Source organism: Mytilus trossulus, chromosome 9 (genome assembly GCF_036588685.1).
Source record: "Mytilus trossulus isolate FHL-02 chromosome 9, PNRI_Mtr1.1.1.hap1, whole genome shotgun sequence".
NCBI classification, from domain to species: domain Eukaryota; kingdom Metazoa; phylum Mollusca; class Bivalvia; order Mytilida; family Mytilidae; genus Mytilus; species Mytilus trossulus.
This window is the reverse complement of record NC_086381.1, coordinates 20,634,513-20,661,235: the sequence shown is the minus strand read 5'-3', so window position 1 is coordinate 20,661,235 and position 26,723 is coordinate 20,634,513. Positions and strand designations below refer to the sequence as shown.

General features: G+C 31.0%; 2 protein-coding genes across 2 annotated transcripts in view; both read right to left on the bottom strand.

The window, feature by feature from the left end:
- On the bottom strand, window positions 1-1,736 carry LOC134685284 (cholecystokinin receptor type A-like). The gene has a single exon (XM_063544892.1). It carries the CDS (start codon window positions 1,520-1,522, stop codon window positions 326-328), a length of 1,197 nt encoding a protein of 398 aa, XP_063400962.1. The 5' UTR covers window positions 1,523-1,736; the 3' UTR covers window positions 1-325.
- A 3,968-nt stretch (window positions 1,737-5,704) lies between these two features.
- LOC134685283 (ligand of Numb protein X 2-like) overlaps window positions 5,705-26,723 on the bottom strand; it is a 53,471-nt gene continuing 32,452 nt past the window's right edge. Inside the window, exons 4-15 of the mRNA XM_063544891.1 lie at window positions 20,213-20,328; window positions 18,097-18,197; window positions 16,981-17,064; window positions 14,532-14,661; window positions 13,315-13,381; window positions 12,906-12,936; window positions 12,289-12,405; window positions 11,572-11,745; window positions 11,092-11,214; window positions 10,194-10,381; window positions 9,477-9,644; window positions 5,705-8,935 (exon numbers count right to left, since the gene is read on the bottom strand). Of these exons, the coding sequence (XP_063400961.1) occupies window positions 8,800-8,935; window positions 9,477-9,644; window positions 10,194-10,381; window positions 11,092-11,214; window positions 11,572-11,745; window positions 12,289-12,405; window positions 12,906-12,936; window positions 13,315-13,381; window positions 14,532-14,661; window positions 16,981-17,064; window positions 18,097-18,197; window positions 20,213-20,328 (1,435 nt within the window). The 3' untranslated portion in view covers window positions 5,705-8,799. The remainder of the gene's footprint in view (window positions 8,936-9,476; window positions 9,645-10,193; window positions 10,382-11,091; window positions 11,215-11,571; window positions 11,746-12,288; window positions 12,406-12,905; window positions 12,937-13,314; window positions 13,382-14,531; window positions 14,662-16,980; window positions 17,065-18,096; window positions 18,198-20,212; window positions 20,329-26,723) is intronic.

Here is a 26,723-nt window from a genome sequence, read left to right as displayed (position 1 = left end):
TCTTGATATGGTCGTAGTTTATTATATACAATGAAATCTGGGGAAAATGTAAAGTCATATCGGAAATTGAAAATATGTATGCAAAAACAAGTTATAAGCAATACTTGTATTTTAGTTACAATTTATTGGAGAGTTACACATACAAACTTTTACAATACTCGAAGTAATAGAAGTCTTAATTAACACAATTAGAGATAAACGGCTTAAAGAGTCATTCACTGGAAGTTGAACTGTAATTTGACAACAAGTTTCTTAGTCGGTGTGACACTCGTAAGACACTTAAAATATGACGGAAAGGGATAATTACATATCACTTTAAAATTCGTCACAGATTATAACTATGACTCTTTTTAAAACAAATCATTTTCTTGAAGATAAATCTATATCCATCCCTAAATCTTCTGTCAATAAATGCATATATGATAGGATTCACTACATTGTTTATGGCGAATGACCTAGATACTATTGGCAACACAGCGGACACAATTGGACCTGGCGCAAACAGGAATTTACCTTTCAATGCCGTCAATAAAGATATCGTCAAATGCGGCAGGTAGCTCAAAATGAAGGCGAGACTGACGGCAAACGCAATTTTAGTTAGTTTCTTCGATGCCATGTCTTCTTTTGTAGATTTTTTTCTATCTTTGATGGTTGGCTTTTTCTTGCTCAATAGTTTCTTTTCACTGTGTTCCTTTTTGTTCTTTTTGTTGTCGAAAACCTCTTTTTCGTATTGCTGAGAAGTATTTGAATGGTGTTGCTCATTGGAAAGTGTTGTATCAGACGTCGACTTAGACGATGATACATTGGAGAATTTCCGCCTAAACTGAATGTGTGTGCAAAGTTTTCGTCCAATTAACGAGTATATTACTATCAACGATACCATACAAATAATGAAAATTAGAAACAATGTTCCGCCGTATACAGTTGGGTATATTGTTTTTGCAAATTGATCCGAAAGAGAGCAATCAAATCCTGTGATATTAAATTCTCCGAGTTTTACATGTCTTATTCCACTGATAAAGAAGTTCGGCCACGAGAACATGAATGACAAACAGACACTAAAAAAGATGATTATCGTAGCATGGTGAGAAGTCATTTGAAGTTTTAATGGCGTAAACACACGTCGATATCGGTCGCCTGATAGTCCCATCAAAATGAAGATCGAAGACAGTGCAAAAAGGTTGTTACAGGCGCGAAAAAATTTACATGCCCACATGTTGTAAAACGTATATTGAAATCGCATCTCCGTTATCTCAAAAGGCAGAGTTACAGCACAGACAAATAAATCTGAAAGTGCCAAACCAATGATAAATGTACGGTGAGTACTCTTCTGAAATCTGATTGGATAAACAATCAGAACCAACACATTGCCTGGTATTCCAATTAACATTAGAAGTACAAGATAGATCATTGGTGCCAGTCGTCGTAAAGCTTCTTCATCATTGTAATCCTGTAGAGTTTTGTTAAAGTCGAGATCTATGTTGGTTAAATTATAATGTGAGGCGATTGTTGAATTATCCATGATTTGTGAATATAACGGTACTTCATAGACACATAGATAAAATGTCCAAACTGTCACTTAGAATTTTTCTTTTTTTCTAGAATATTTCGGTCTTTTAATACTACGTCTTAATGTCAATCAATTTAAACATCTATGAATGAACACACATGACTAAGTTAGTATTATCAATTTATGGCGCATTGTCAAACGTATAAGATGATGACAACAATTTAAACAATCCCAAGTGGAAGGATGATAGTTAGAATTAGTAAATTTTCTGATGAGGAAGTCACTGGTTATATGTACGCAATTGACCAAGTATGATTATATAATAAAGGAATTTAGTTAAACTTGAATTATCTAGTGTAGTTACTGTAGCAAATAACAGTTGAAGGATAAAGGCATTCCAAAAACATATATAGAGGAATGGGGCAAATAATACAAAAAGTTCTTATAGAAATATAATAAAAATCGTCGTTAAACGTATCATATGAAGAACACAAAATAAAAACTATGACACTGTCTGTGTGGAGACAGTAAGATTGCCTTTTGCTGTAGCTTGATCATTGGCATACACACTTTTTTTTACACCAACACTGATATTTGGTCAACAATACATGAAAATTGGGTCAAGTTGAGGTGCGTATTAAGTATTTAGACCAGAAAGTGTATTTTTCTATGAGTTATACGAACACAGTTATCCATCAACGATAGTAACTTTCACCTTGATCACTTATCAATCCTTTTACTTCACACTTTTGAACTTTTCCTTTTATAACAGCAACAATTCAGCAGCTACTACTGCATGTGCCATGTGGAGAACAGGTTATTCCCGAACAAATGATTCTCATGATAATTTTCTTGATTGAGGGTTACTACTTTCAAGAGAGCTCTTCAAGTTCAATTGTAATATTCTTTTGAAAATTTACATCACCAAGATTTTGGTGGCTATTTCCAAACATGTAGGTCACAGATGGCTATATACCTTTCATTTTGATGCCACCTGCCTGTTTTTCTATTACAGAATTAGATGTATAACCAGATAAGAAAATACAATTTCACTATCATTCCAGTATAAAACTTTTACTTTAAGAGCTATCTCCCCTTTAATGGTCAAGTTGAAAAAATCATTCTAAAAACCAAAACATTTTGTATTGGTTTAAACATTATGGTGTATGGAAGAAATCGTTTATTTGTTGTGTACAAATCAATAGTTTTACACATAAATTGCAAATCTGTCTCAAATATGCAGATTAAGGCACAAATTAAAACCGATTATGTACTGTTATTGTACAATCCAAGATGGTGGTATACAGTGAATCTACCTTAAGGAAGCTGGAAAGAAACACAACTTCTGACAGAAGTACTTCTAATCCTAGTCAATTAAGATTGGGATCAAGCACAACTACTACAAACAGGGTTTGAACTCACATTTCAGTTTGACAGACAACTGACACCGAAAATGAACTACTATGACCTCTCAGCCTCTAAGGTCTTAATTTGTCTTTGAAAAACCTCTAAGGTCTCATTTCTTTTGTCAATTGACAACAGTCAATATAACTATAAATAAAACTATGAATAAAATAAACAAATAAAAAACAATAATTCAATTCTTTACTGTGATGAAAATGCATACATAGCATGTTTGTAATTTCTAAATGAGATCAATATCTTGTACTTAATATTATTGTGATAGCACACATTTCTTATTGTGTTCAAAATCATATTATGCAGTAAAATGACTTCTAATAAATAACAACTCATTTATAATGCTTATATGGATAAATTAATATTGCTGTATACACAAAGGAACATATACTGTTCACAGATACCCATGAGAATGTCAACCCTGGAAACAGGAATAGAAAAAGAAATAGAAAATATAGGACAAAACTATAAATGTTTTAAAATTGATCATTAACACATACAATTTTATATATAGAACCTTTGATAATGTTGACCCTTTCATGAATGAAAATTATGGAGATATCATAAACATGAAATACATTGAACTATATGCAGATTTTCCTGAAAGACAGAAAAAGTTTTAAAAAAGCATGTCTTAGGTAAAAAGCATGAACTAAAATTTATACCAGAAAATGATGACATTTTACAATAAATCTGTATATCGTTTTGTTTATATTTTAATTATAACTAAATTTTCTCACACTTACTCATATCTCCATATAAATATTGTAATTTTTTTGGATTATTTCTTGTTCTTAATAATTTGGAGTACATTTTTTACAGTATAAATAGTATATATTATCTCAAATACTGAATACACTTAACATCATCTTTCTTGTAAGTGCTTTGTAAATTCAGTAAAAACATGACCTTTAATGTGATGGGAACTATGAGAAAGCCTCCCAGAATGAGGCTCTAATTAGGAAGACATTTATGTAGAAGATAATGTTTATAAATTGCATTTCTGGTGTACAATAAAACATAAGTTGTCTCATACTTACATGATATACATGTAAATATATAAATTCATGAACAGTATAGAATGGAGCAATGTAAATAATAGCTAATCCTATTCAGGGCTGGTGAAACAGACAAACTGTTAAAACTTCTCTCAATCTGATTATGTGACTGGATAAAATCACTACCAGTATCTGCATTGTAAAAACAAATTATCATTTTGTTTTTGTGTTGTGTTTTTGAGTACAAGAAAAGAAAAACTTTTGATGCTCATTTTCTTTTCTTGATAATTGTTACTGTATAACAGCGTAAATTTCTTTAAAAAAATTACAGGGAACTTTTCAAAAATAATGCTCTGTGTAAGTAATCACATTAACTTGATATGAATTAGTTTATTTCAAAATTCTACTAAATAATATAACAGATCTATGTGCAAAATATTTACAATTCCAATTTGGAATAGTGAGTATTCTTATCAATCATTTAACATAACATAAGAATGAAACATTTACAATGTAAAGTGTAATAACTTATAAACAAATGCTATATGGTTTCACTTATATTCTGGTTTGCTTTTATTTTGAAATGTATGTAAAAAAAAAATCTAAAATATGTTTTTATGAAAATCACATCATTAGAAGCTAAAATCATCTAGAGGCTCTCAAGAGCCTGTTTCGCTCACCTGACTCTATTTGGTTGTTTGCAATCATATAAAAAAAGATCAAATTTGGCTACAAAGTAACAACACATGGCCAGCACCTCATAAAGGAAAGGAACATTCATGCTATGTTTGGTTTCATTCAATTCAGTGGTTCTCTTGAAGAAGACTTTTGTATGCATTACCCATAGGGTCCTATGTTAACCTAAGTCCCCCGCTGGTGGCCATCTTGGATGATGAATCGGCTACAAAGTAACAACACTTGGTCAGCACCTCATAAAGGAACATTCATGCTATGTTTGATTTCATTCAATTCAGTGGTTCTCTAAAAGAAGTCATTTGTATGCATTTCAGGTAGGGTCCTATGTTAAACTAAGTACCCCACTAGCAGCCATCTTGGATGATGGATCAACTACAAAGTAACAACACTTGGTCAGCACCTCATAAGGAACATTCATGCTATGTTTGGTTTCATTCCATTTAGTGGTTCTCTAAAAGAAGTCATTTGTATGCATTTCCCATAAGGGTCCTATGTTAAACTAAGTCCCCCGCTGGCGGCCAACTTGGATCATGGATCGGCTACAAAGTGACATTACTTGGTCAGCACCTCATAAGGAACATTCATGTCATGTTTGGTTTCTTTCCATTCAGTGGTTCTCTTAAAGAAGTCATTTGTATGCATTTCCCATAAGGGTCCTATGTTAAACTAAGTCCCCAGCTGGTGGCCATCTTGGATGATGGATCAGCTACAAAGTAACAACACTTAGTCAGCACCTCATAAGGAACATTCATGTCATGTTTGGTTTCATTCCATTCAGTGGTTCTCTAGAAGAAGTTCAAAATGTGAAATGTTAACGACGACTATGACAGACAATGACGACAGACGCACGTCAAGTGATGAGAAAAGCTCACTTGGCCCTTCGAACTTTAAAGTCATAATATTACTTTTGAATATTAAAATGTTCTGAAAATTTCACTCTTACTTTCATCTACAAAAAATCTTAAATTTTGAAATATAGATTTAGAATGTTCTATCCTAGGCTGGTAAAATTTATGAATAAGATGAAAGATGTAGCACATGTACATATAATAAACAACATTTTGGCAAATATATATATATATATATATATATATTTTAAATCAAGTTCACTAAATTTTAGATATATCTCATTAAGGAAACATTAGACTTCATGGTAGAGAGGGGACAGACAAAGAAAATACTGACTGGTCTAAATGAACCAATCAAATTGTTGATTTGTGTTCTGAATGACTACTTAAATGATTGACTCAATTTCTTTGTAGAAACCTTGAAATTGCTTCCTTCTTTAAAGAATCACTTAACAAAAAGCACCAAAATAAAATACAATAAATAGTTGAGATCACAGATTTAGTACCCTTTAAAACAATGAAATAAAATGCTTAACATATTTGTGTAGTATTCTATTTAAAACTATAATCTCTTTGAGGATTAAAAATATATCATTTGTAAAATTGGAATGAATGCTAAAAATTAACATTGTATTTGGAATGTAATTAACTGTTCTACAAACAACACAATAACACACATGACCCATACATCCAATCAAAAGAAAACAAACACACTGTGGAATACTGATATCTCAAGGAAAATGCTGAGTGAAATCTAACTAATTTGAATTTGAAAAAAATATCTTTCATTTTAGACACAAACTTAATTTCATTTGCACCCAAATAAAATCTTTTTAAAGCCTCAATATTAATTGCAATAGGTCTGTATTATTTTATTGATCTTTGCAATCATGATCTTTGCATTTACATTAAAAATTCCTTTATTTTTAGGCACAAACTATATTTCATTTGCCGGAAAATAAAATTTTGCAGTTGTGTCAATAACTATTGAATGTCTTTCTGCATTCTTCCTAAATTTAGCAAGATGTAAATTAATTAAAATATTTAATGAAAAGATATTTAAAAGTCAATAGTAGCATTTTTCTGATGCAAATAAGTTAAAATGTTCAAACAGTACAGTTTCCTTGTTAATAAGTTTTCCACAGTGAAAAAATATACAATTGGCAAACTGGGATTTTGCATTGATTTCCGCTATGGGAATATCACTTTATATACAGACTATCATACTGCATCCTATTTTTAAATTGCTTAAGAGAAAAACAGAAATAGTAAAAAGGTGCTAATCATTAGTTATCTTCATCAAATGCAAAATGACTTCATATTTTTTTGCTCTTCCCTTATCGAAATTTTAAAAATTAAAGATGCATCCTCTTCCCCATTTTTGTTTCAGTTTTCTCTTTTAGTAAGATGCAGATCTAGAATGTGAAAAACAACCATAGTGACAAATGTATACAGTTTTACCTTTTTAGGTCAGAGTTATGGCACTTTGTCTGATTGCATGTTCACACATTGTGGTCAATATAATGGAATTTTATGTGACTTTTATACAAGAGAGATCGAGGTTTAACTAACTATCAAACTAGGTGTACGCTATCATTTTCTACACAAGGAAATGCTTGTACAAATTCCTTACAGTTGTTTTCCATTTTTTAATGTATTTGTACCTTTAATTTGCTATTTATTTAGGGAAGGCAATTAAAAATTGGTGTATCCATCATAAGAAGCAATTTATTTTCAATGTACAAAATAGTGTTTGACACCCGCCTATAAAAGTGATTTGAAATAACATCCCTTGGTCCTATGTACCTTTTAATGAAACAGCCTGCACAGTGTTTACGCATTCAAATTACCGATTAAGCCAAATATTGAAGTTTACGAAACAAAAAATTTACCCACATAAAAATTTATCTTACTTTTTAAGATACATGATTTACACAACCATTTCATTTTATTTTGAACATTTGGTTTATATTCTTTACAGCCTTAAGTAAAAACTTGTGGTTGTGTTTCTCGATATAAAATGTTACAATATAATATCTATCTATGTGAAAGTCTTGTTATATGTATGTTAAAATAATGCCAAATATGAGTTCAAAATAAATAAATAATAAATGCCACATCTTTATGAAAGACTAGCTTATATTGTGTATGTGTAAGTTATACATGTATGTGACTAATTGTAAAGTACCAACTGTATAATCTTAAACAAACATTTTTTTCTACAACCAGACAATAGGTAATTACAGTATTGAATATATAGTTTCATAATAAGCAGAAATTTGTTTAAGATTAAAAGTAATTATATGAACACTAAAAATTTTTTTATAGGAAAACAATATTAATCATCTATTGGCTTCTTGCTTGAACAATTCAAAAAGTTTAAATCAAAAGTGGTACCAAACACCTTCACTCAAATTCATTTGACTCCAAGTTATTTCATCATTGAGAAGCTTCAATTAAAATGATTAGCTGATATTTACAGAGTTATCTCCCTGTAGTGGTATGTAAAAAAAATGCCACAAATCTTCAACCACAATGTAAAGAAACTTTCTAAGTAAATAAAATATATTTGTCTGGAATAAGTAATTCAGAATTTCATTACTTCTTATCGAAATAAAAGGTAATAACAAGAAATGATTATTATTGATATTACTAACAGACAAAATGGCACATGATCAAATATTCTTTCAATTCTTCACTTTTAACATTTTTAATGAATAGAGATCTATGAAAGTAAATTATTTTGCATAATAATTTCTCTCAAACGAACACAATTGAGTATAACAACAATGTCAATTTGGGAAATGTGGTTGCATGTCAAAAACATACTGTGTTCATATAATTACTTTTCATCTATTTAAATAATCATTTTATATATTTGGTACTGGCATGCATGATAAACATAGAAGTTCGCAATAAATTGCACCTATGAGTGAGAGCACAACCTGATAAGTGAGATGACTTAAAATATAATGCAACAATCTATGACTTGAAATGGGGGTCTCCCCCATAAATCACAAAAAACATAGCTTCTCATGCATGCATCATTATTTACATATCTCTGGTTATATCACAATTTTACATATTTCAATGCTTTTCTATGTGAAGGAAAGATGCATGTTACTACAGCACATTTAAAGAATTTCTTGTGGCACCTAATAAATAATATAAAGTTGATGATTTCTCAGTATGACCTTTTTTGAGCTCCATAATGCATTTGAGCATGAATTAGGTCACTGTAGCATAGATTAACGCTTCCAGTTCGAACTAAATGCTTCAGTTAAGTCAATGATCACATGATTGTCAACAGTATCAATAACAATGACCTTCATACAATTGTCCCCGGCCATGAAACAACTGTCAAGGTCACAGCACCATCAGCCATCTTGAGTAGTTCTACAGCTTTTGAATGTGTAACATTATGTAAACTATGTTCATTAACACTAAGCAAAATATCACCACATCTGAAAAATATAAAAAAAAGTTTTTATAATTATATAAAGAGTCAAGGTGTTAATAGTTATTTTAACAAGAATGCACAAAATTTCTTGCTAGACAAATCCCAATTTGTAATTCAAAGTACCGGTATCTAGAATAAGTGTCTGGTAAACACCAAAAGTGCACACACATAACAACTTATCACTTTCAAGTTGTTGACCAAATGTGAAGTGATTCTGTTCAGCATTAAAACAAAATTAAAGTGAGAAAAATATGAACAGAACTATGAGTCATGTGACCTGCTTATGACATATGACTGGACTTTGAAAGATGCTTTAGCACAGCAATCATACAGTTCTGAGTACTGGCTTTCGATGCCAGGAATAATCCGATAAGACCACCAACTTCTTTCAAAATTGTCCTTTATATTTTGCATTAAAATTTTCATCTAGTATTCTTACACTGACAAACCATAGTTTAGTTCAAAAGTATAATTTTATTTGGTAATTTTGTTCTTATTTTTGCATTGTTTTCTATTTCTTTGACAGTTTTTCTTATATAACTTACTTCAAACGCCCATCTTTATAAGCGGGTGTATCTAATACCACTGACTTAACGTAAACAGGAAGTGTATACGAAGTAACGATTTCACTATCACATCCTCCAACTACTGAAAATCCTAGACTTCCACTCGGACTACGTAACAATGTTACCGTCTTGATGTTCTGACAGTTTCTAAAATAAAATATAAAATGAAAATATCAGATATCCTTTTTAATAATACATGTATAAACTAATAGCTGCAATGCTATCAATTTGTTGTAGATTAAGTAAGACTATGAAGTCAATTAGAAACCAGCACGCTCCATATTATAGTTATATCTTTTTTTTAATTGTAACTTGTTCAAGCTTTATGTATGAAAATTAACATACATGTAGTTTACAAAAAAAAAAACTGAAATAGTATTGAATGTCAAGTGGTAATGTTACATGCACACCAGGGAGTGATCATGGTATCTTTCAATAAGTAAACTACTTAAAAATTTATTATTCAGATTCTTAGCTCTCTTCTCTTCCTCCTAAACTACATGGGTTTTAGCAAAGAAGCATCAAATAAAAACTTTCAAATCTTAGATTGACTGACAAAGGATCTAACCCAAAATCTACCTCTCACAAGGCAAGCCCACTACTGAGATCAACTAGAGGATTATAATTAAGGAAATATGATAAATAATTGTACCAGTCTCAATATCACTCTCCTATCAACTCAAAACACGATCTTACCTTGGCATTTGCTGCCAGAATAACCATGTTGGTGTGAAGTTTCCAGGGCCATTTGATGTCTCTGGACCTTCAATTATTTTAATACAAACTACTTTAGACTCTGCATTGGCCTTGACCTGGGTCACAGCCTCATTGTGAGTCAAAGCTAATAAACTAACTCCATTTATAGACAGAAGTATGTCTCCTTTCTGAAAATACAGAAAATTCATAAAATAAATTTACCTAATTATAGGTTACTGTCAATTATATCCAATATCTGTTCACCTGGGTTTTGACTGTTTTTGAGGTCCCTTATGGTTTTAAACCTCTCTGCTGCAGATTCTATTAAATCCCTTTTAACATGTTGGACTAGAATTGTATTCCTTGAACAACACTTTGAGGAAATGATCATCTAAAAATGTTAGGTTGCATCAACCTAGCTGTTTACAAGAGTATATTACCACTTATTGTGATATTGAAGTTGGTAGATTTATTATCTCCTTTTCAGATGCAAGGATAGATGTGCATATTCTAATGTAGTGTTTAACAACTGTATAATTTCATTGTTTTCCATCTAGATGTTTAAGTAGGAGACAAAGTACATTAAAGATTCTTTTACCATAATTTGAAGAATTGAAGTAAGAAATTTCAATTATCTCCCCTTAAATATGTTAGACTGTAATTATATTCCAATATGCACATCCTCAGTTGGTATTCCGTGTCATCAATATTTTTCTAGCCATTCAGGAGTTGGATTTGGAAAATAAACATACAGATAGACATTGATAGAGCAATTCCTACTCCAAATTTTATTAGCATGTGTAAAAAGGCTTCGTATTTGTAAGGTATACTTTGTCATTGAGAAATATCATGTGATGGACTGGTTAATCCTCAAATTTCAGTTATAAGTGTGACCTACCTTGACCTGTTTAGATCTGCCCATACAACCATTTGGATTTATATTTGTTACATATATAGGTGTATCACCTCTAGGACTACTTAACCCTCCCGCTACACTTATACCTAGAGTTTCTGTTGGATCCTGCAAAACAAATACAATGGTTATCTTTAATTTTTTTTATGTATATAACGTTTTAACTTGTTAAGTATTAAGTATTTAAGACAGATATCTTAAATAATTTAATACTTTTTTTCTACTAGTCTACTGTTCATGGTTACATGTCTAAAGAAATTTATCTCCATCTCCATATATACTATTTGAACTTCTTTTTAATTCTAGCATTATTTCATAACTTGTGTGTCACATTCTGTGAATAAAATGAGTAAATAAAATAATTAACAATAAATATTGCCAATAGAAAACTGGCCTATTTTTCACACAATAAAACCATCGCAATAATTTGCAAAATTAGAACAATGTCAAACTACTGGTACTGACCTTTGTGACAGTAACTAGTTTTTCTCTACACATATGGCACTGTAAGAACTTTTCAGGTCTAAATTCAGAATTAGCCGTACTGGCAGAACTTTCACATGAGGTAGAACGTATCAGATCGGGCGTCTGTGGACGACTCCGTCTTGATATCACAAATTGCACTTTATCTTCACATATCTACAATATATAAATACATTGATTACAATATAATACTGTGATTTTCTAGTCAAATAAAAAGCTATTCTATCAAAATATTCATTAAAGAGCTAGTCAAAGACCTTGCTAATATAAACCTATGATAGTATTTTCTTAAAAAATATTGCAAGGACTGTACATATGAGAGGGTCAAAAATAAATTTCCCTTATAACTAATGTTTCCAAGGGGCAAAATGATTTTATAAATAAATGATCAACATTGCTAATATAAAGCTATGAGTTTCATAAAAAAACTGGCAAGACTTGTACAGGTGATAGCTCGAATAATGCAATTTTTCATATAATTGATGTTTTCAAGGGGCACAACTCTTTCAAAAATAATTGATTGGCACTGATTTTCAAACTCTGTCAAGACATTGCTTATATAAACCTTTCAGATAAGTTATACTAAAATAGAGAAAAATTGCATATGTGATAGCCTTAACAAGACTAGACAGACTGACAGATGGACAGACCAACGTCTGCTTTTTCTATGTCCCCCTGGTTTGCAGGGATAAAACTAACCTGTATGACTTGAGCAGCTTCTTCCTGAGAACCATACGACACATCTTTACCATTAATCTCTAACACTCTATCGTCTGGTGTTAACCGACCATCTTGTGCTGCTAAACTATCTGGGACCTAGAAATATATCAGTTTATCTTATTAAAATAAAGTAAGAAGATATCAAGGTTCAGTTTATCACAAATCAAATAGAAATGTCTGAAAATCTTAAATGATCATTTATATTAACCAAATATCTTTATTCTATTGAATGAATATTTTCTTTAAATGCTTGTCATATAAAAGATATCATAGTTGTTTTGACTTCACAGCAACATATATACCTCATCTATATAATCTAGGTTATTCTAAATGTTTTATTGTCTACTTTTTAACTATCTGTATTTTATATATTTAGGAGTTTAGTATGAAGTCCATTATCACTGAACTAGTAAACAGTTTTTTTAAGTGGCCAGCTGAATAACGCCTCCAGCTGCAAGATTCTCTTGCTGTATTGAAGATGCATTAGTGGTCTTTGGCTGTTTTCGGCTCTTTGGTCAGGTTGGTGTCTCTTTGACACATTTCCCATTTCCATTAACAACTTTACTTATACAAAAACTTAGTTAACCATTACTTACTAGATTAAGAATATAAACTCCTGTACCATTCCTACAAAGTAAAAAACGTACTGTATTTTTTCATAATTTGGTAGATTTGTATTTTTTTTTATAATTTCTTTGTATTCATTCAGGCTTATTTAGTCACATGATAACCCATATCCTGTTGATGTTGGTCATATGAATATATAGTGGTATGTTTTTCATGTCGTAAAACAAATGCATGAGATCTAAAAATTGTTGAACTAACTGTACTATGTTGTGTAAACTCTTAAAAGTAAATGATAAGGCCTGGTAGATATAGCTAAAAAGCCAAATATAGAAGTTTTAAATGCCTTTCATTCAATCTTCACCCCCAAATTTGTATAAAAATTATCCATTATCACTGTTCAGTTTCTACATTTGATCTTTTTTATACTTTATAGCTCACCTCTTTCCAACTAGCTTAATACCAAGCTGTTTTCCTTTCTCTTTGGTAAGAGTTATCTTTAATATTTCTGGAGAAAAACAATAAAATAGATTTCAATATTTTGCTATCTATATATGTAGGACTCAGAGGTGCGATGGGGACGTCGCTGAAGTGCGATGGACATGCTAAAGTGCCATGGTCTTCGCCAAAGTACAATGGTCCTTTTGCTGAAGTGTGATGGTTTGACATGACGTTTGAATATTGTGACGTTTTTATATGCTTTTTATATATCACAATATCAGAAACAAACATATTCACAAATAAAAATTTTGAATTGTCTTCCCATTGTTCCAAAACAAAAATATTCATATACAATGGTATATCTATTGTTGAAGGTGTACTATGGCCTATAATTGCTTAGTATAACATCATTTTAGCTTTGGTGGATAGTCTCATTGGCAATCATACCACATCTCCTCAGTTTCATACTATAGGAAATCATATTGCTGCAAATTTGCCAAAGTTCAAAAATAAACATACAAATGTAAATTAGAAATATATCAATCTCTATTTGCCCATATAAGAAATGTTCCTAATGAATGAACTTCCAAAAATCTATGAACTGCTACAAGATGTAAAATAATGTTTCATCTGAAATTACCAATGCAAACTGCGTTTAAGAAGCAGCCAGACATCTTTAAACCTAAATTTTAACACACACAAATTAAAGCTTCACATGCATAGAGATTTGAGAAGGCAAACTTATGTAAGAGACATAACTCTGCAAAATCTCTGGTAGATTTTGTAAACCATTTTCATACAGATTTAAGTGATTTGGTGTTATATGATTGATGGAATCAACTACTACAAAAGAATAATCTCCCATAATTCATAGATGATAATGAGCCTGAAATAGATTTTTATTTGCTTATACTAAAGTTATTGTGGGAAAACCAATAAAAATGCTTATTTGGCCCTTTTTTAGACCCTAATTCCTAAACAGTTGGGACCCAAACTCCCAAAAACAACCCCAACCTTCCTTTTATGCTCATAAACCTTGTGTTCAAATTTCATAGATTTCTATTTACTTATACTAAAGTTATTGTGCGAAAACCAAATGTCTTTAGACAACGAAGAGATACAAATATGTGATTGCAAAAAAAAAATATTTGCGGTTGTATAAAAACCAATCATTTATTGATTAATTTAACTGTACAAAAAAACTAAACTCTGGGTACCTTCTTTTTCTATCGGTCTGTTTTCCTCTGCCTTCTCTCTATAAACAGTCACCCTACAGACAGGATAATATTGTGATAACGCTTGCTGGGCATGGTAGTGTGTAGATTGAGTCAGATCTTCACCATTCACCTACAAAATAGGGTTATAATATGAAATGATAGTTTGACCTCAAATTAGGAAGCATGGATCAATCTTTCACCATTCACCTATAAAAATATTATAATGTGTTAAGATTGCAAAGCCATGTTTTCTCGTTTGAATTGTTTTACATTGTCTTATCGGGGCCTTTTATAGCTGACTATGCGTTATGGGCTTTGCTCATTGTTGAAGGCCGTACAGTGACCTATAGTTGTAAATGTCTGTGTCATTTTGGTCTTTTGTGGATAGTTGTCTCATTAGCAATCATACCACATCTTCTTTTTTATATGGTAGTGTGTATCCTGGGTTAGAAATTCACAATTCACCTACAAAATAAGGTTCTAATAAGACATGATTGCTGGTCATTGTAGTGTAGAGCCTTGGACACATCCTACTAATCAAAAACAAAGAGGTTAATTAAAAATTTAATGCTTATATTTGCATTTTATTGAGGTGCAAAAAGTAAACTAGGAACATATTGCATGGAGCCAGTAATTATGTTATTTTAGTAGGATGCTATTTGTAAAACGTATTATTTGTTATAAATTTTGCTATTGGTTTTCATCAATTGAATTCTTTCACATTTGGTCAAGTCCAGGCCTTTTTCAGTTGACAATACAATGTGAGGTTTGCTGATTGTTGAAGGTGGTAAAGTAACCTTTAGATGTTTACAAAAGTAACTAGGAAGAGATTGGTGACAAAATCAAGGTTAAGAATTACAGATAAAATAGGAAAAAGTGAATGAAAAAAAATCTTTTCTGAAATACAGAATTCTATAAAACATTTCAATGCCCTAAAAAGAATTCACACGTCAGAATAATCAATATTTTTTAAGATTGAATTAGACAGATCAATAATTAGACTAGTTAGCCTTTTATGTTACAGACTAATATTTTCCGCTTTGTAGATTTCAGCGTAAACATCACAGACAGTGTCAATATTTATATGACACTAAAACTCAGACATCAGATTTTATAGTAATTTGAATAAAATCTTAGCAGTAAAACATTTGATATGTTCTGTCTCCACTATATAATATTATATATCTAGGAAAGACGACAAGGTTTGTCATTGCTGCAAGGTTTTCCTGTATTCATTTCTATGTGTTTTACCACTTGAATCGTGTCTTCAAAACTAATATGGAGTTGTTTATAAGTATTAAATTGTGGTTGAACATCTTACTTGATGTTATTGCCTTAGAAATGTTAATATCACAAAAATGTAACAAAACATTAAACTGGAGTTATTCTTAGTACTACAAAGCAAGGCAAGCTCCTACAAAAAGGTGGTTCACACAAGGTTCTCTAACTACCTCCGACAACAAAACTGGTCACTGTGCCTTTGAAAAGTGTGCTGAAAGTGGCACCAACCACAAACAATCAATCAACGAACAAGGAACACAGACTAGTACATTAATTATTTTTTCTTCACTCCATCATTCTAAAATTGCAGTCTTAAGTAGACGTGGAGATGAATCATTTAAGTCGGAATATCATGTTCCAGAGAAATAAACTAAAAAAAGAATTCCCTTTAGATTTGCATGCAACAAATACATTATTTCCCTATAAATTTGCGTGAAACAACATATCAATAAAGCCATGCACCTTTAGCCATTCTGAAACAAGTTAAAAACTTCTTAATTGTCATCAGAAGCCATCCTGACTATATCATTGACAAACCCATTATTTATAATTAAACAAATTATGCGTTTCTCAACTGACAATAATTTAAAGTGTCATTCTATGAGAGATGTGATAATAAGAGATATCAAATGGACAGTTAATAATCAAAGATGTCAAATTCATAGAAAAGCTGTTATTACTTAATCATACCTTAGCATGTACATTGATAAAAATTAATTTGTTCAAGCTTGAAAACTACCAAACATGTTTATAAGAAAAAGACAAAAGTCTACAAAATCAGCTTTATAACACTAGCCTTTTAGAAAAACGGTCTCATTTTCCAATGTTTTCTAATCATACTCAATTACAGAACCACTATAAATAACACCATAATTCCTTCCCATAATGAATTCTAACAGGAAAAGTTAATTGTATTCACACAGTCTTGTATGGTTTTCATTTAAAAGACAATAAAAAACACCTCATGTATGTAACAACATTAGTAGTAAACTGAAAATGCTTGTTTCAGAAAAAAAATATCTTGGAAATCGTATTGTAATGCAGCTTTTTCTCAATGTTTAAGATGATACAAAATGTGTTATTGACAACTGAAATAGCTGTTTTCATCACTATATTTATCATTTAGAAAACTCTAACAGTAAATGTTATCTCATGACATAATATTAACCTCTAATATTTGGTCTCCTGGTTTCAACCGGCCATCTTTTGCTACCACACCTTCTGGAAAGACTTCTTGTATAACAATACATACCTACAAAATAATAATTTATAAGAACAAGAATGTGTCCAAAGTACAGGGATGCCCCACTCGCATTATCATTTTCCATGTTCAATGGACCGAGAAATTGGGTAAAAAATATAATTTGGCCTTAAAAGTAAAGATCAAGCCTTAAAAGTAAAAAGATCAAGCCTTAAAAGTAAAAAGATCAACCAACATGTGTACTAAGATTCAAAAACTTTAACCTGAAACTCACACTTTTAATTTCTATGTTCAGTGGACCATGAAAATGGGGTCAAAAGTCTAATTTGGTTTTGAAATAAGAAAGATCATATCATAAGGAACATGTGTACTAAGTTTCAAGTTGATTTGACTTCAGCTTCATCAAAAACTATCTTGACCAAAAACCTTAACCTGAAGTGGGACGAACAAACAAACAAACAAACGAACAAAGGGACGGACGAACAGACAGACGGAAGGATGCGCAGACCAGAAAACATAATGCCCCTCTTGTATCGTAGGTGGGGCATGAAAATTGTTTCAACAAAGCACGTTATATCTAAAGATTTGAATGGAAAAATGTAACTAAATTTCAAATCTTTAAACTTCTTCATCAATACTCTAATCGACTTGTTCAAGCTACACATCTCTTTATTTTTATAGTAGTTTGATAGAAATTTAAAAAATGGTGTTTTTATTATAGGACACTTATATCAGGATTTTGTGCATTTTGTCTTAATGTAAGTTGTTGTTTGTGATTTGGTTAAAGTTGATGTGTCAAGCCATTTGAAACTCAGTTTTCATTTTGTTTTTATATTTCGCTATTGCACAATTGTCTGAGGTTGTGAAGTTTGGGCACTCAGAAACATGTTTAAACCCACCACATTCTTAATGTGTCTGTCCAATGTCCGGAGCCCTTATGGCAATAGATGTTTTTGTTAGTTGCTGTTTGTTTAATTTGTTTTAGGTTTATTGAGATTGTTTGGCGATGTTTAGATATCAGCGGGTACTCATTTTATAATATAACAGACTTCCCCTACTTGTACATTAGTCTGAAGTACTTACTAATGGAGTATCACAACCTCCTACTATACTGATGCCTAGATCAGCTTGAGATCTTTGGATTTCTATTGTCGACACCTCACCCTCTAGAACAGGATTTTTACCTGAAAAATAATTACCGGTAAGAGATTTTACTATTATGATCAAGAGACTCGGAAAATGCTCCAATATATCACTTGCTCTCCATGTTTTCTTCAAATCAAATAAGTCATGCAGCTCACCTTAAATCTGAACAAGGGCAATATACTCCAAAACAAAATTTGATTGGTTCTTTTAAAGTTTATCATATATTTTCTTCAAGAATATTGAGAACAATGTGATTTTGAACATGTTGAATATAATTTCTATTTCCAAGGTCTTTAATTGCTTTAAAAAGTTGATTACACTGCAATGTTCAATAAAATTGACATTGAAAAGGGACATAATTCATATAAAAAGTTCAAAACCTCCCTGACTTTCTAACTTGTTCAAGACATTCATGACATAGATGATATAAACCCTTGAAATTAACTTCATAGCAATACTAAAAGAAATGTAGGCTTGAGAGCACTTAATTACAATGCAATTCATTTTTCCAAGGCTAAGGGGCACTACTCCTAGTCCTATAGAAATGGCTAATCAGCTCTGACTTTTTAAATCTTTCCAGATATTTCTAAAACATTTGACAAATTTTGGATATAAATATCTCAAGATAGGATGGACAGAAGGAAGCTAGAGTAAAAAAACATCCTATATTTTTTATGTTAACAACACCACATTGCGTGGGAGACAATAAAATCATGGTACTGTTCTTGTGGCTTGTGGTTTTAAAATCAATGTAAGTATTCATTGTATAAATATAATCAAGTGTCTGTTTCTGGTTGACCTTTTATGATAGGAATTGTTTAATAACTTCTTTATTGTTTGATAGCAGATCAAATTTCTAAATTTAGTTTTGAAGGTTTGCTGCCAATTCCAAATCACAAACATTTGTAGAAATAAAAAATCTAACTGGCGTAAATTTACATTTACAAAATATCAGAAGTTATGTTATGTATCTGTTTTGTAGTAAAAAGTTTACTATATATCTTAACAAACATATTAAATTTTTGCATGTCAATTATAGTGAATGTTTTCAAAATGTAATTTCAATGTCATAGGTTTTATGAAAAAAAATTAAATCACTCAATGTCATTTTATTGGATAATAACTTGCTAATCCATCAACATTAGGCATTCAATCATCTTTCTTAGAAGTTGTAAACAATATTTTTATACTATTGTTAAAGAAATTCATTCAACAACATGTTGTTAGCTAAAAATTTATCACTGTGAAAATAGTATATAAAAATTCTCCCAATTTTTAATACTTTGGTTATATTTATGCATTCCAAAGTTGATGTGTATAAAATAAATGTTTTAAAACTTAAAAACTTTTAAGGTGATGAATTTAAACACAAAAAGCATGTGATTTTAACTTTAATCGCAATTTTTGACTCACTGAAAAAAAACCAATTAAGTCTAAGATATGAAACTTATGTTAAATTCTATCGTATATCATTAAAAAAAAACATTTATGGCACACAAACCACAATAAACAGTATTTCCAGGCTTTGTGACTTAAAGTTATGGTAATATGTAAAAACAGTTGAGCATCATTAACAAAGTTGTGTGTTTTTTTTTCAGATTCAACTTTTGTTTATGAGGAAACTAAAATAAATATAGCATGTGACTTAATTAAGCCATGTGATTTTTATTTCAGTAAAAAGTGCATACTCAATTAGTTCTATGATATATCATTTGTTTGTAAAAACAGCTTTTTTTAGAATTTAGGTTTTTATTTATGATGATCACGAAACCACAAAATTAAAGCATGTGACTTTTTTTGGCATGTCATTTTTTAACCGTGTAAATATAAAAATATGGTATTCCAAGGATAGCTCGTGTCACAATAATACCATTTTGGAAAACTATTTTACAATTAAATTCATGAAATTCACCGTTTGCTTTAGCCTGACTGACTTATATTTTTGTTGTGAGGAATATAATTACTTTAATTAACCCACTCAAGAGTTTACCATAAATCAACCTAAAAGTTAGTTATAAAGGGTTGTCTCCAATTTAAAAATCTCTTGACTCACCCCCATCCTGATCCCTAAACTGACATTCCCACAGATGGCTCTGTAGGGCACTCCTGGGTCCTTGAAATGTACAACCTAAACTGGACTTAATGCACCTTGTAACAGCACCACGACATCTGGAAATATAGAAAAAAAGTACACATTACTGATACATTCTTTTCAACAATTATTCATCCATATATTGCAAGTGCAGCTGTGACTTGTCTTTAAATTGTACAAGCGTAGCAATTGTTTTCAAATTGTGCAAGTGTAGCACTTGTCTTCAAACTGTGCAAGTGTAGCATTTGTCATCAAAATGATGCAAGCGCAGTTCATGTCTTCAAAATAAGCAAGGACATACAGTACTTGTCTTCAATTAGTGCAGTTGCAGCACTGTCTTCAAATTGTACAAAAGCATTAGTTTTTAAAGGTCCCATGGGGTTAACACTTCAAAAAAAGAGTTTAAGATATCATAAAGACAAGTTTTGGTAAACACCATGACAGTTTACATCTCAAACAATAGAAATTTGAAATTGTAATTTCAGTTCTGTCAAGTTATAAGTATAGCATCTTCATACTTTGAGTTATTGCCCTCATGAGGATTCTTGTTTTCAAAATTCCAATAGGGAACATACTTTATATAATTGTTTAAATAAACCAATTTTTCAAGACGTTTCGGCCAATGGCCTTCTTCAGTTCTTTATTTTTCCTCTCAACTACATGGCTGACATTACATTCAATCATTGATAAGATGTTATGAGGATTATCATATCAAATTAACATGCGAGACTCATGGTTTCAATAGTTGTAAAAAAACTTTCAAAATTTCATTATGTATTTTGAATGACATATTACAAACATTTACCATCCTAATGAAAGACATTTAACATATCAAGAGAGATGTTACATACTTCCAACCTATTCCTTCTGGAGACCATCTTACAAAACAATGTCAAAATATCAAAGATTCAATAAATTATAATCAGTTCTCACAGCTTTAAGAATTCATGTTATGTAATAGTGAAAAACGTTATTACAAACACAAGACTTGAAATATGTCAATCACAAGTTTTCAACAAATTTGTTTCATGGATTCTTTCCAACATACTTCATAGAGAATGTAATTTGAAGTTAGCATGCGCTAATATATCATATTGCATGCACTAGTGCATATAAACCCTAAATTTCAAGAAGGTTATAATATATCTTTTAAACAGTTCTTCCAACTTTGTACATGCAATATTCATAAATAATGTCCCTCATAGAAAATATATTGCACTCACAAGATCATGCAATTTAAAAATCTACTTGGAACAATATTAATCTAAGAACGCTTTTTTGCTACCAAAAATTACAGAATAATGCTTGAATTTATACCCTATGAGCTCTTTATCTCAGCGCTTTGCATTTGGGCGGATTTTTTTTTTCATTTGCGCCAATTTTTTTACAGGTAAATTACAGGTAAATACAGGTGAATAGATATAAGAGGGTGTGGTATGAGTGCCAATGAGACAACTCTTCATCCCAGTCTTTGAAGGCCTACTAGATACATCTCCAGACTTTTTCCTTAACCGTACCAGTAGTTCTTCAGCTTCTGTCTTTCAGTCAACTGCAACATGGTTATATTCTTTCTGTGTTTTGACAATAACCTTCCCATCAGAATCCGTTGTGATTCTTGCTTTACACGATTAAATGGTACATCTTTCTTGTAAACATAAGTAAAAACGTTTATAACCATATTTACCAATATTCCTTCAAGGAGTACATGTAAAAGTATTAACTTATTTCTACCTGTAAATCCAATTAGGAGAAATAAAAAAATCGGCGCAAATGAAAGAATGAACATTTTCAAAATCTGCGCAAATGTCATACACCCCTTTATCTTCCACTCTACAATCTGTTGGAGACTTGGAGTTAAATATTCAGAAATATCTATTGACATTTGGATTTTGTGCTGTAATGTTTTTAAAATAAAAATAAGCTTGATTATTACAGGGCACTCTCAATGTCCTTCCTGCTCTTAAAAAAAAAAGTTTTGTGAAGATTTGTCACTGATTAAAAGTGAAAATTGACTAAATCAACAATATAGAAATAAAGAAGATGTGGTATGATTGCCAATAAGACTCTCCACCAGAGACCAAGTGACATAGAATTTAACAACTATAGGTCACTGTATGCATGCATGCCCTTTAATATTGAGCAAAATCCATACTTTTTCACAGCATTTAAAATTTTAAATTCAAAAAGGATTAACTGACATTGCAAAATGTTACCAGCAAAACAAGTAAGTGCTATCAATACCTTGAAACAAAATAACAAAATAAAAAAATGGCATGAGTAAATCAGCTCTGACAAGGAGTGCTAGTTGTAAATAATAAAAACCTCTTAAAAGAACCAGATAAAACTGTTTAAACTAATATAGTGTAATTGGATCATTGGCCTTGTTACAAAAGAGATGATTCCATGGTTTTATATGGTACCATATTCCCATGACAACAATTATCTATTGAAGGCCACCTAACCAGAATTGGCTGTATTTTCATGGAAGTTGATGAAACATTAAAATTAGAGCTTCTTAAAATACCAGTCAAAACTTAAATAGTATTATTAGATCAGTGCTCTTGTTACTACAGAAATAATGCCAGGATATTTATATGGTACTACATGTATATTACCATGCCATCAATAATGTATTCAATTCATGTAATATTGAAACTTCTGTAAGTACCAAGGAAAACTAATACAGTCAGTATAATTAGATCATTGTCCTTGTTTAAAAGAATTGATTCCATAGTTAAGTATATGGTACCACATTTCATGACATCAATTATCTATTGTATTCATGTGAAAATTTGAAGGTCACCTTAACAAAATTGGTTCTATTTTCGTGTATGTTTAAGAAGCATTTAAAATTGGATTTCCCCCTTAAGACAGGATGTATAACAAATACTATTACGAAGTCCCTCACTTTGAAAATCTAATAGCCTAACAGAATAGTGGTTTAAAATTAAGACTCCTTCTGAGCTTATCATCAATGTCTCAGCATGGGCTTGATAATTACGGAGCTAAATCATTTCTGTATAATATTTCATCAAGTTAAAAAAAACAACAAGAGAGTGATATTTCTAGGAGTATGATGTCTTGACTTTCCAGAACACTGGTAATCAAAGCTGAAAATAATCAACGAAAATTAAACATTTTTTCCAATCACTTTTAAATCAGATTTCTTACGCATAGGAAATTTTTTGCTACTTATAAGGTAAAATTATACAGAATTTCAATCAAATTTCATGGATTTCAATAGTTGATGTTTTAAAATATGTTAGATTAGTGGTATTAAATCAAATCATAAGTATGGGGACTGAGATCCATTATCTTAAATTAGAAATGAAACTTCTATATGTGAATAATACATTCGTATTGTTTTTGTAGTCATTTGCAGTAATGACTCAGACAGTTCTGTTTGGCATTTTGTGGACTATTGTTTGTCCTTTAGGTATCTTTTTTTTTGGACATAGTTTTTTTTTTCTCCAGATTGTTGACTTGTTGTTTGTGGATTGCTGTCTTTAAAATCTTAATTCTACCCCTTTTTTAAGAAGTAAAGAAAATGACAAATTTTCAAGGTATTTTTTCCAAATTGTGTGGCATTTGGCTCTTTCAGTATTTCTTAACTTCTTGAATTATAAGACATTACCGTTAAAACATTTGTTATTCAGCTTCTCAGAAAAAAATATATTAATTGACAACCCATTCCAAGGCACTTAGTAGACTGTGACTAATAGACATTTAGCTGGACACAATATCTGTAAATGGTCAATCAGCTGGTTAATGTTTTATGGTATCAATTATTATATTCAACATTGTCACAGAAATCTACCATAATCCTCACAATATAACTTGGCAATGTCAATTAACTATATAATGCTAAGTACCATTGACTCAATAGTTTAGGACATCTCATTCAGTTTCCATTAACAAGTCACAGCTAGTCCTGGCCTAGTCAAAGATCAATCATATCTTAACCTTATTATTCCCTCATATTCTCATTTAGATTTTATACAGGCATTTACAAAATTGTGAGTCATTGTATTTGAAGAAGACAGTTTGTTTTAGGCCCCTTGAATTCTAAAATTTTTCAAATGATAATTCTATTGAATAAATATATGAGTAAGCTGAGAACTGACGAATCACTAAGTCAAAAATCAAATCATGCAGTTAATGCCATCTGATAGATTAGAAATGCACCAAGAAATACCATTTACTACCTCCCCAAGAAGTCCAATTAGGACATAACTTTTCAGATATCAGTAAAAAGTTCAAATTTTGCCCTAATAACTTGTAAAGCATTATGCATTGCAAAATTCAGACAGCTAGTCTGCTTGCATTTATTAAAAACCTCAAATTTTACAAAAACAGCCTTCAATTCTTAATTCTGTCTCAAAAAAGATACTTTTTTAACATGACGTTTTTTTACAACGAATCAAATGTTGACAAAAAACTTTTTATTATAGGGCTTGAATTGGCTTTTAATTATTATAATTTTACAAAAAAAACTACCTTCAAAAGAGTCATGTATGACGTCAATCTCAACATGTTAAAGATTATATCAGACATTTTTGATTTTTTAACAAACCAACAGACAATACATTAACTTTTTTTGCAATTCCAAGGCAAAAAATCAGCAGTTATCATCCTTATTATTTAGCTCATACAGCTTCTTCTATGTAAGTGGTGATCTGTCTAGGATCTAATATTGCAGTTTTCTTGGCACATCAGCTATTTTAGAGAATGTAACTATGTTTGTGCCAACTTATACAAAATAAAAATAAAGAAATATGGAAACTATCCACCAAAGACTAAAGGATATATCTTGGTTTATAGTTCTATGACTGAGAAATGGGCCTAAATAATATGAACATTATAATGATTGAACTTAACTTTCACTACAGTTTGGATATCTCTTTGGAATGATAAAAATTTTCAAGTAATTGTAGACTTATAACTATAAATTTCAAATACCATTTCATCTTGCATCAATATGTATACTGTGGATTCATTTATTTTCGTGGGTATCAATTTTCGTGGATTGATAAAAACTTACATATTTGTGGATATTTGAATTCATGGTTTCTGTGTTCAAAGCCTATAGCAAATTTTTAATTCATTGAACACCTGAATTCGTGGTTCACCTGTACCCACGAAAACCATGAAAATTGGTATCCAACGAATAATAATAAATCCACAGTATAACAGCAATTAATTTTTTTTCAGTTTCAAAAAACCTCCCTGATTATATATGTTAACTAATGAATTTGCAATCAGATTGATTTCTTCTGCAGAAATAGACTACTGGGCTTTCAGAGAGCTTAGATGTGAGTTATTATGTAATTCAGTACTGTTAGAAACCACAACTTGGCTTTCAAGGAACAAAATTAACAATTTATAAATACCTCATACATGGTATGAACATAGGAGCCAATATCCACAGTTTAAACAAGCTAAGAATTGTCTAATAACATGATAAGCTTTTAAGTTACATTCATGTAAAGTACGTCATTGCCTTCGTAAAGTACAAGAAATATATATTGAATGTACATAAGACGGAGAAAATTAATTAAATTTCCAACGTCAGGCAAACAAAAATATCTTGACTTCTTATTTGAAGAATCGTGAAATACAAGTAGCTCAGGTGAGAATTAAATTGACTATTGATTGTTGTTTAATGCCACTTAAATTCAGCACTCAGGGAAAAAACTTAAAAGGAGCCCAGTCGCCCATGGCTCCTAGATTTTGAGCTGGGCCCCTAAACTTTCAGATAAAGTTAAGTTGAAAATATAGAAAATAATTATGAAATATCTGGTCTGGGCTCCCAGTTTGAAATTCCCAAGTTTAGTCCCTGGCACTATTGGTCATAATGCGTTGTGATCAGTTTTTATTGGTGCCCAAGAGAACTGCGTCCTTCAGCAGAAAAACTGACAACTGCTATAGGTAAAAGTTATTTTTAAGGATGCCATATTAAGTTTGCTGACTGTTGTGATTGATTGATTTTTTATTGCTGAACTCTGCCCTGACTGTTTTTCAGATTCTGAGTCTTATATCGGTGTCACAGATGCTCATCAGACATGTTACAATAGTTGTAAGTACAGTCAGATATTAGGTTGTTTTAAAAGTTGTTCACTTTTATAAAGTGTTTTCAGACACATATTAGAAACTACTATCCTGTTCTCTTGTCCTGAATGTGACCTACTCCGAATTAGACTGTTTACCTGGTGTGTAATCACATGAGCAGCACTACAGGTGCCAAAAGTGGAGCAGGATCTGATAACCCTTCCAGAGCACATGAATCAATAACCAGTTTTTGTACGGGTTGATCTTTTGCTTTTAGTATTTAGTTTTCTATGTTGTGTCTTGTGTACTACTGTAAATTCAAAAAGTGACTGCGAGGTTTTTATTATTGCGGTTTATAAATGCGACTAGATGGGTATCAAAATAACAAGAACTCACATTCTGATAACTGAAACATAGATTTGAA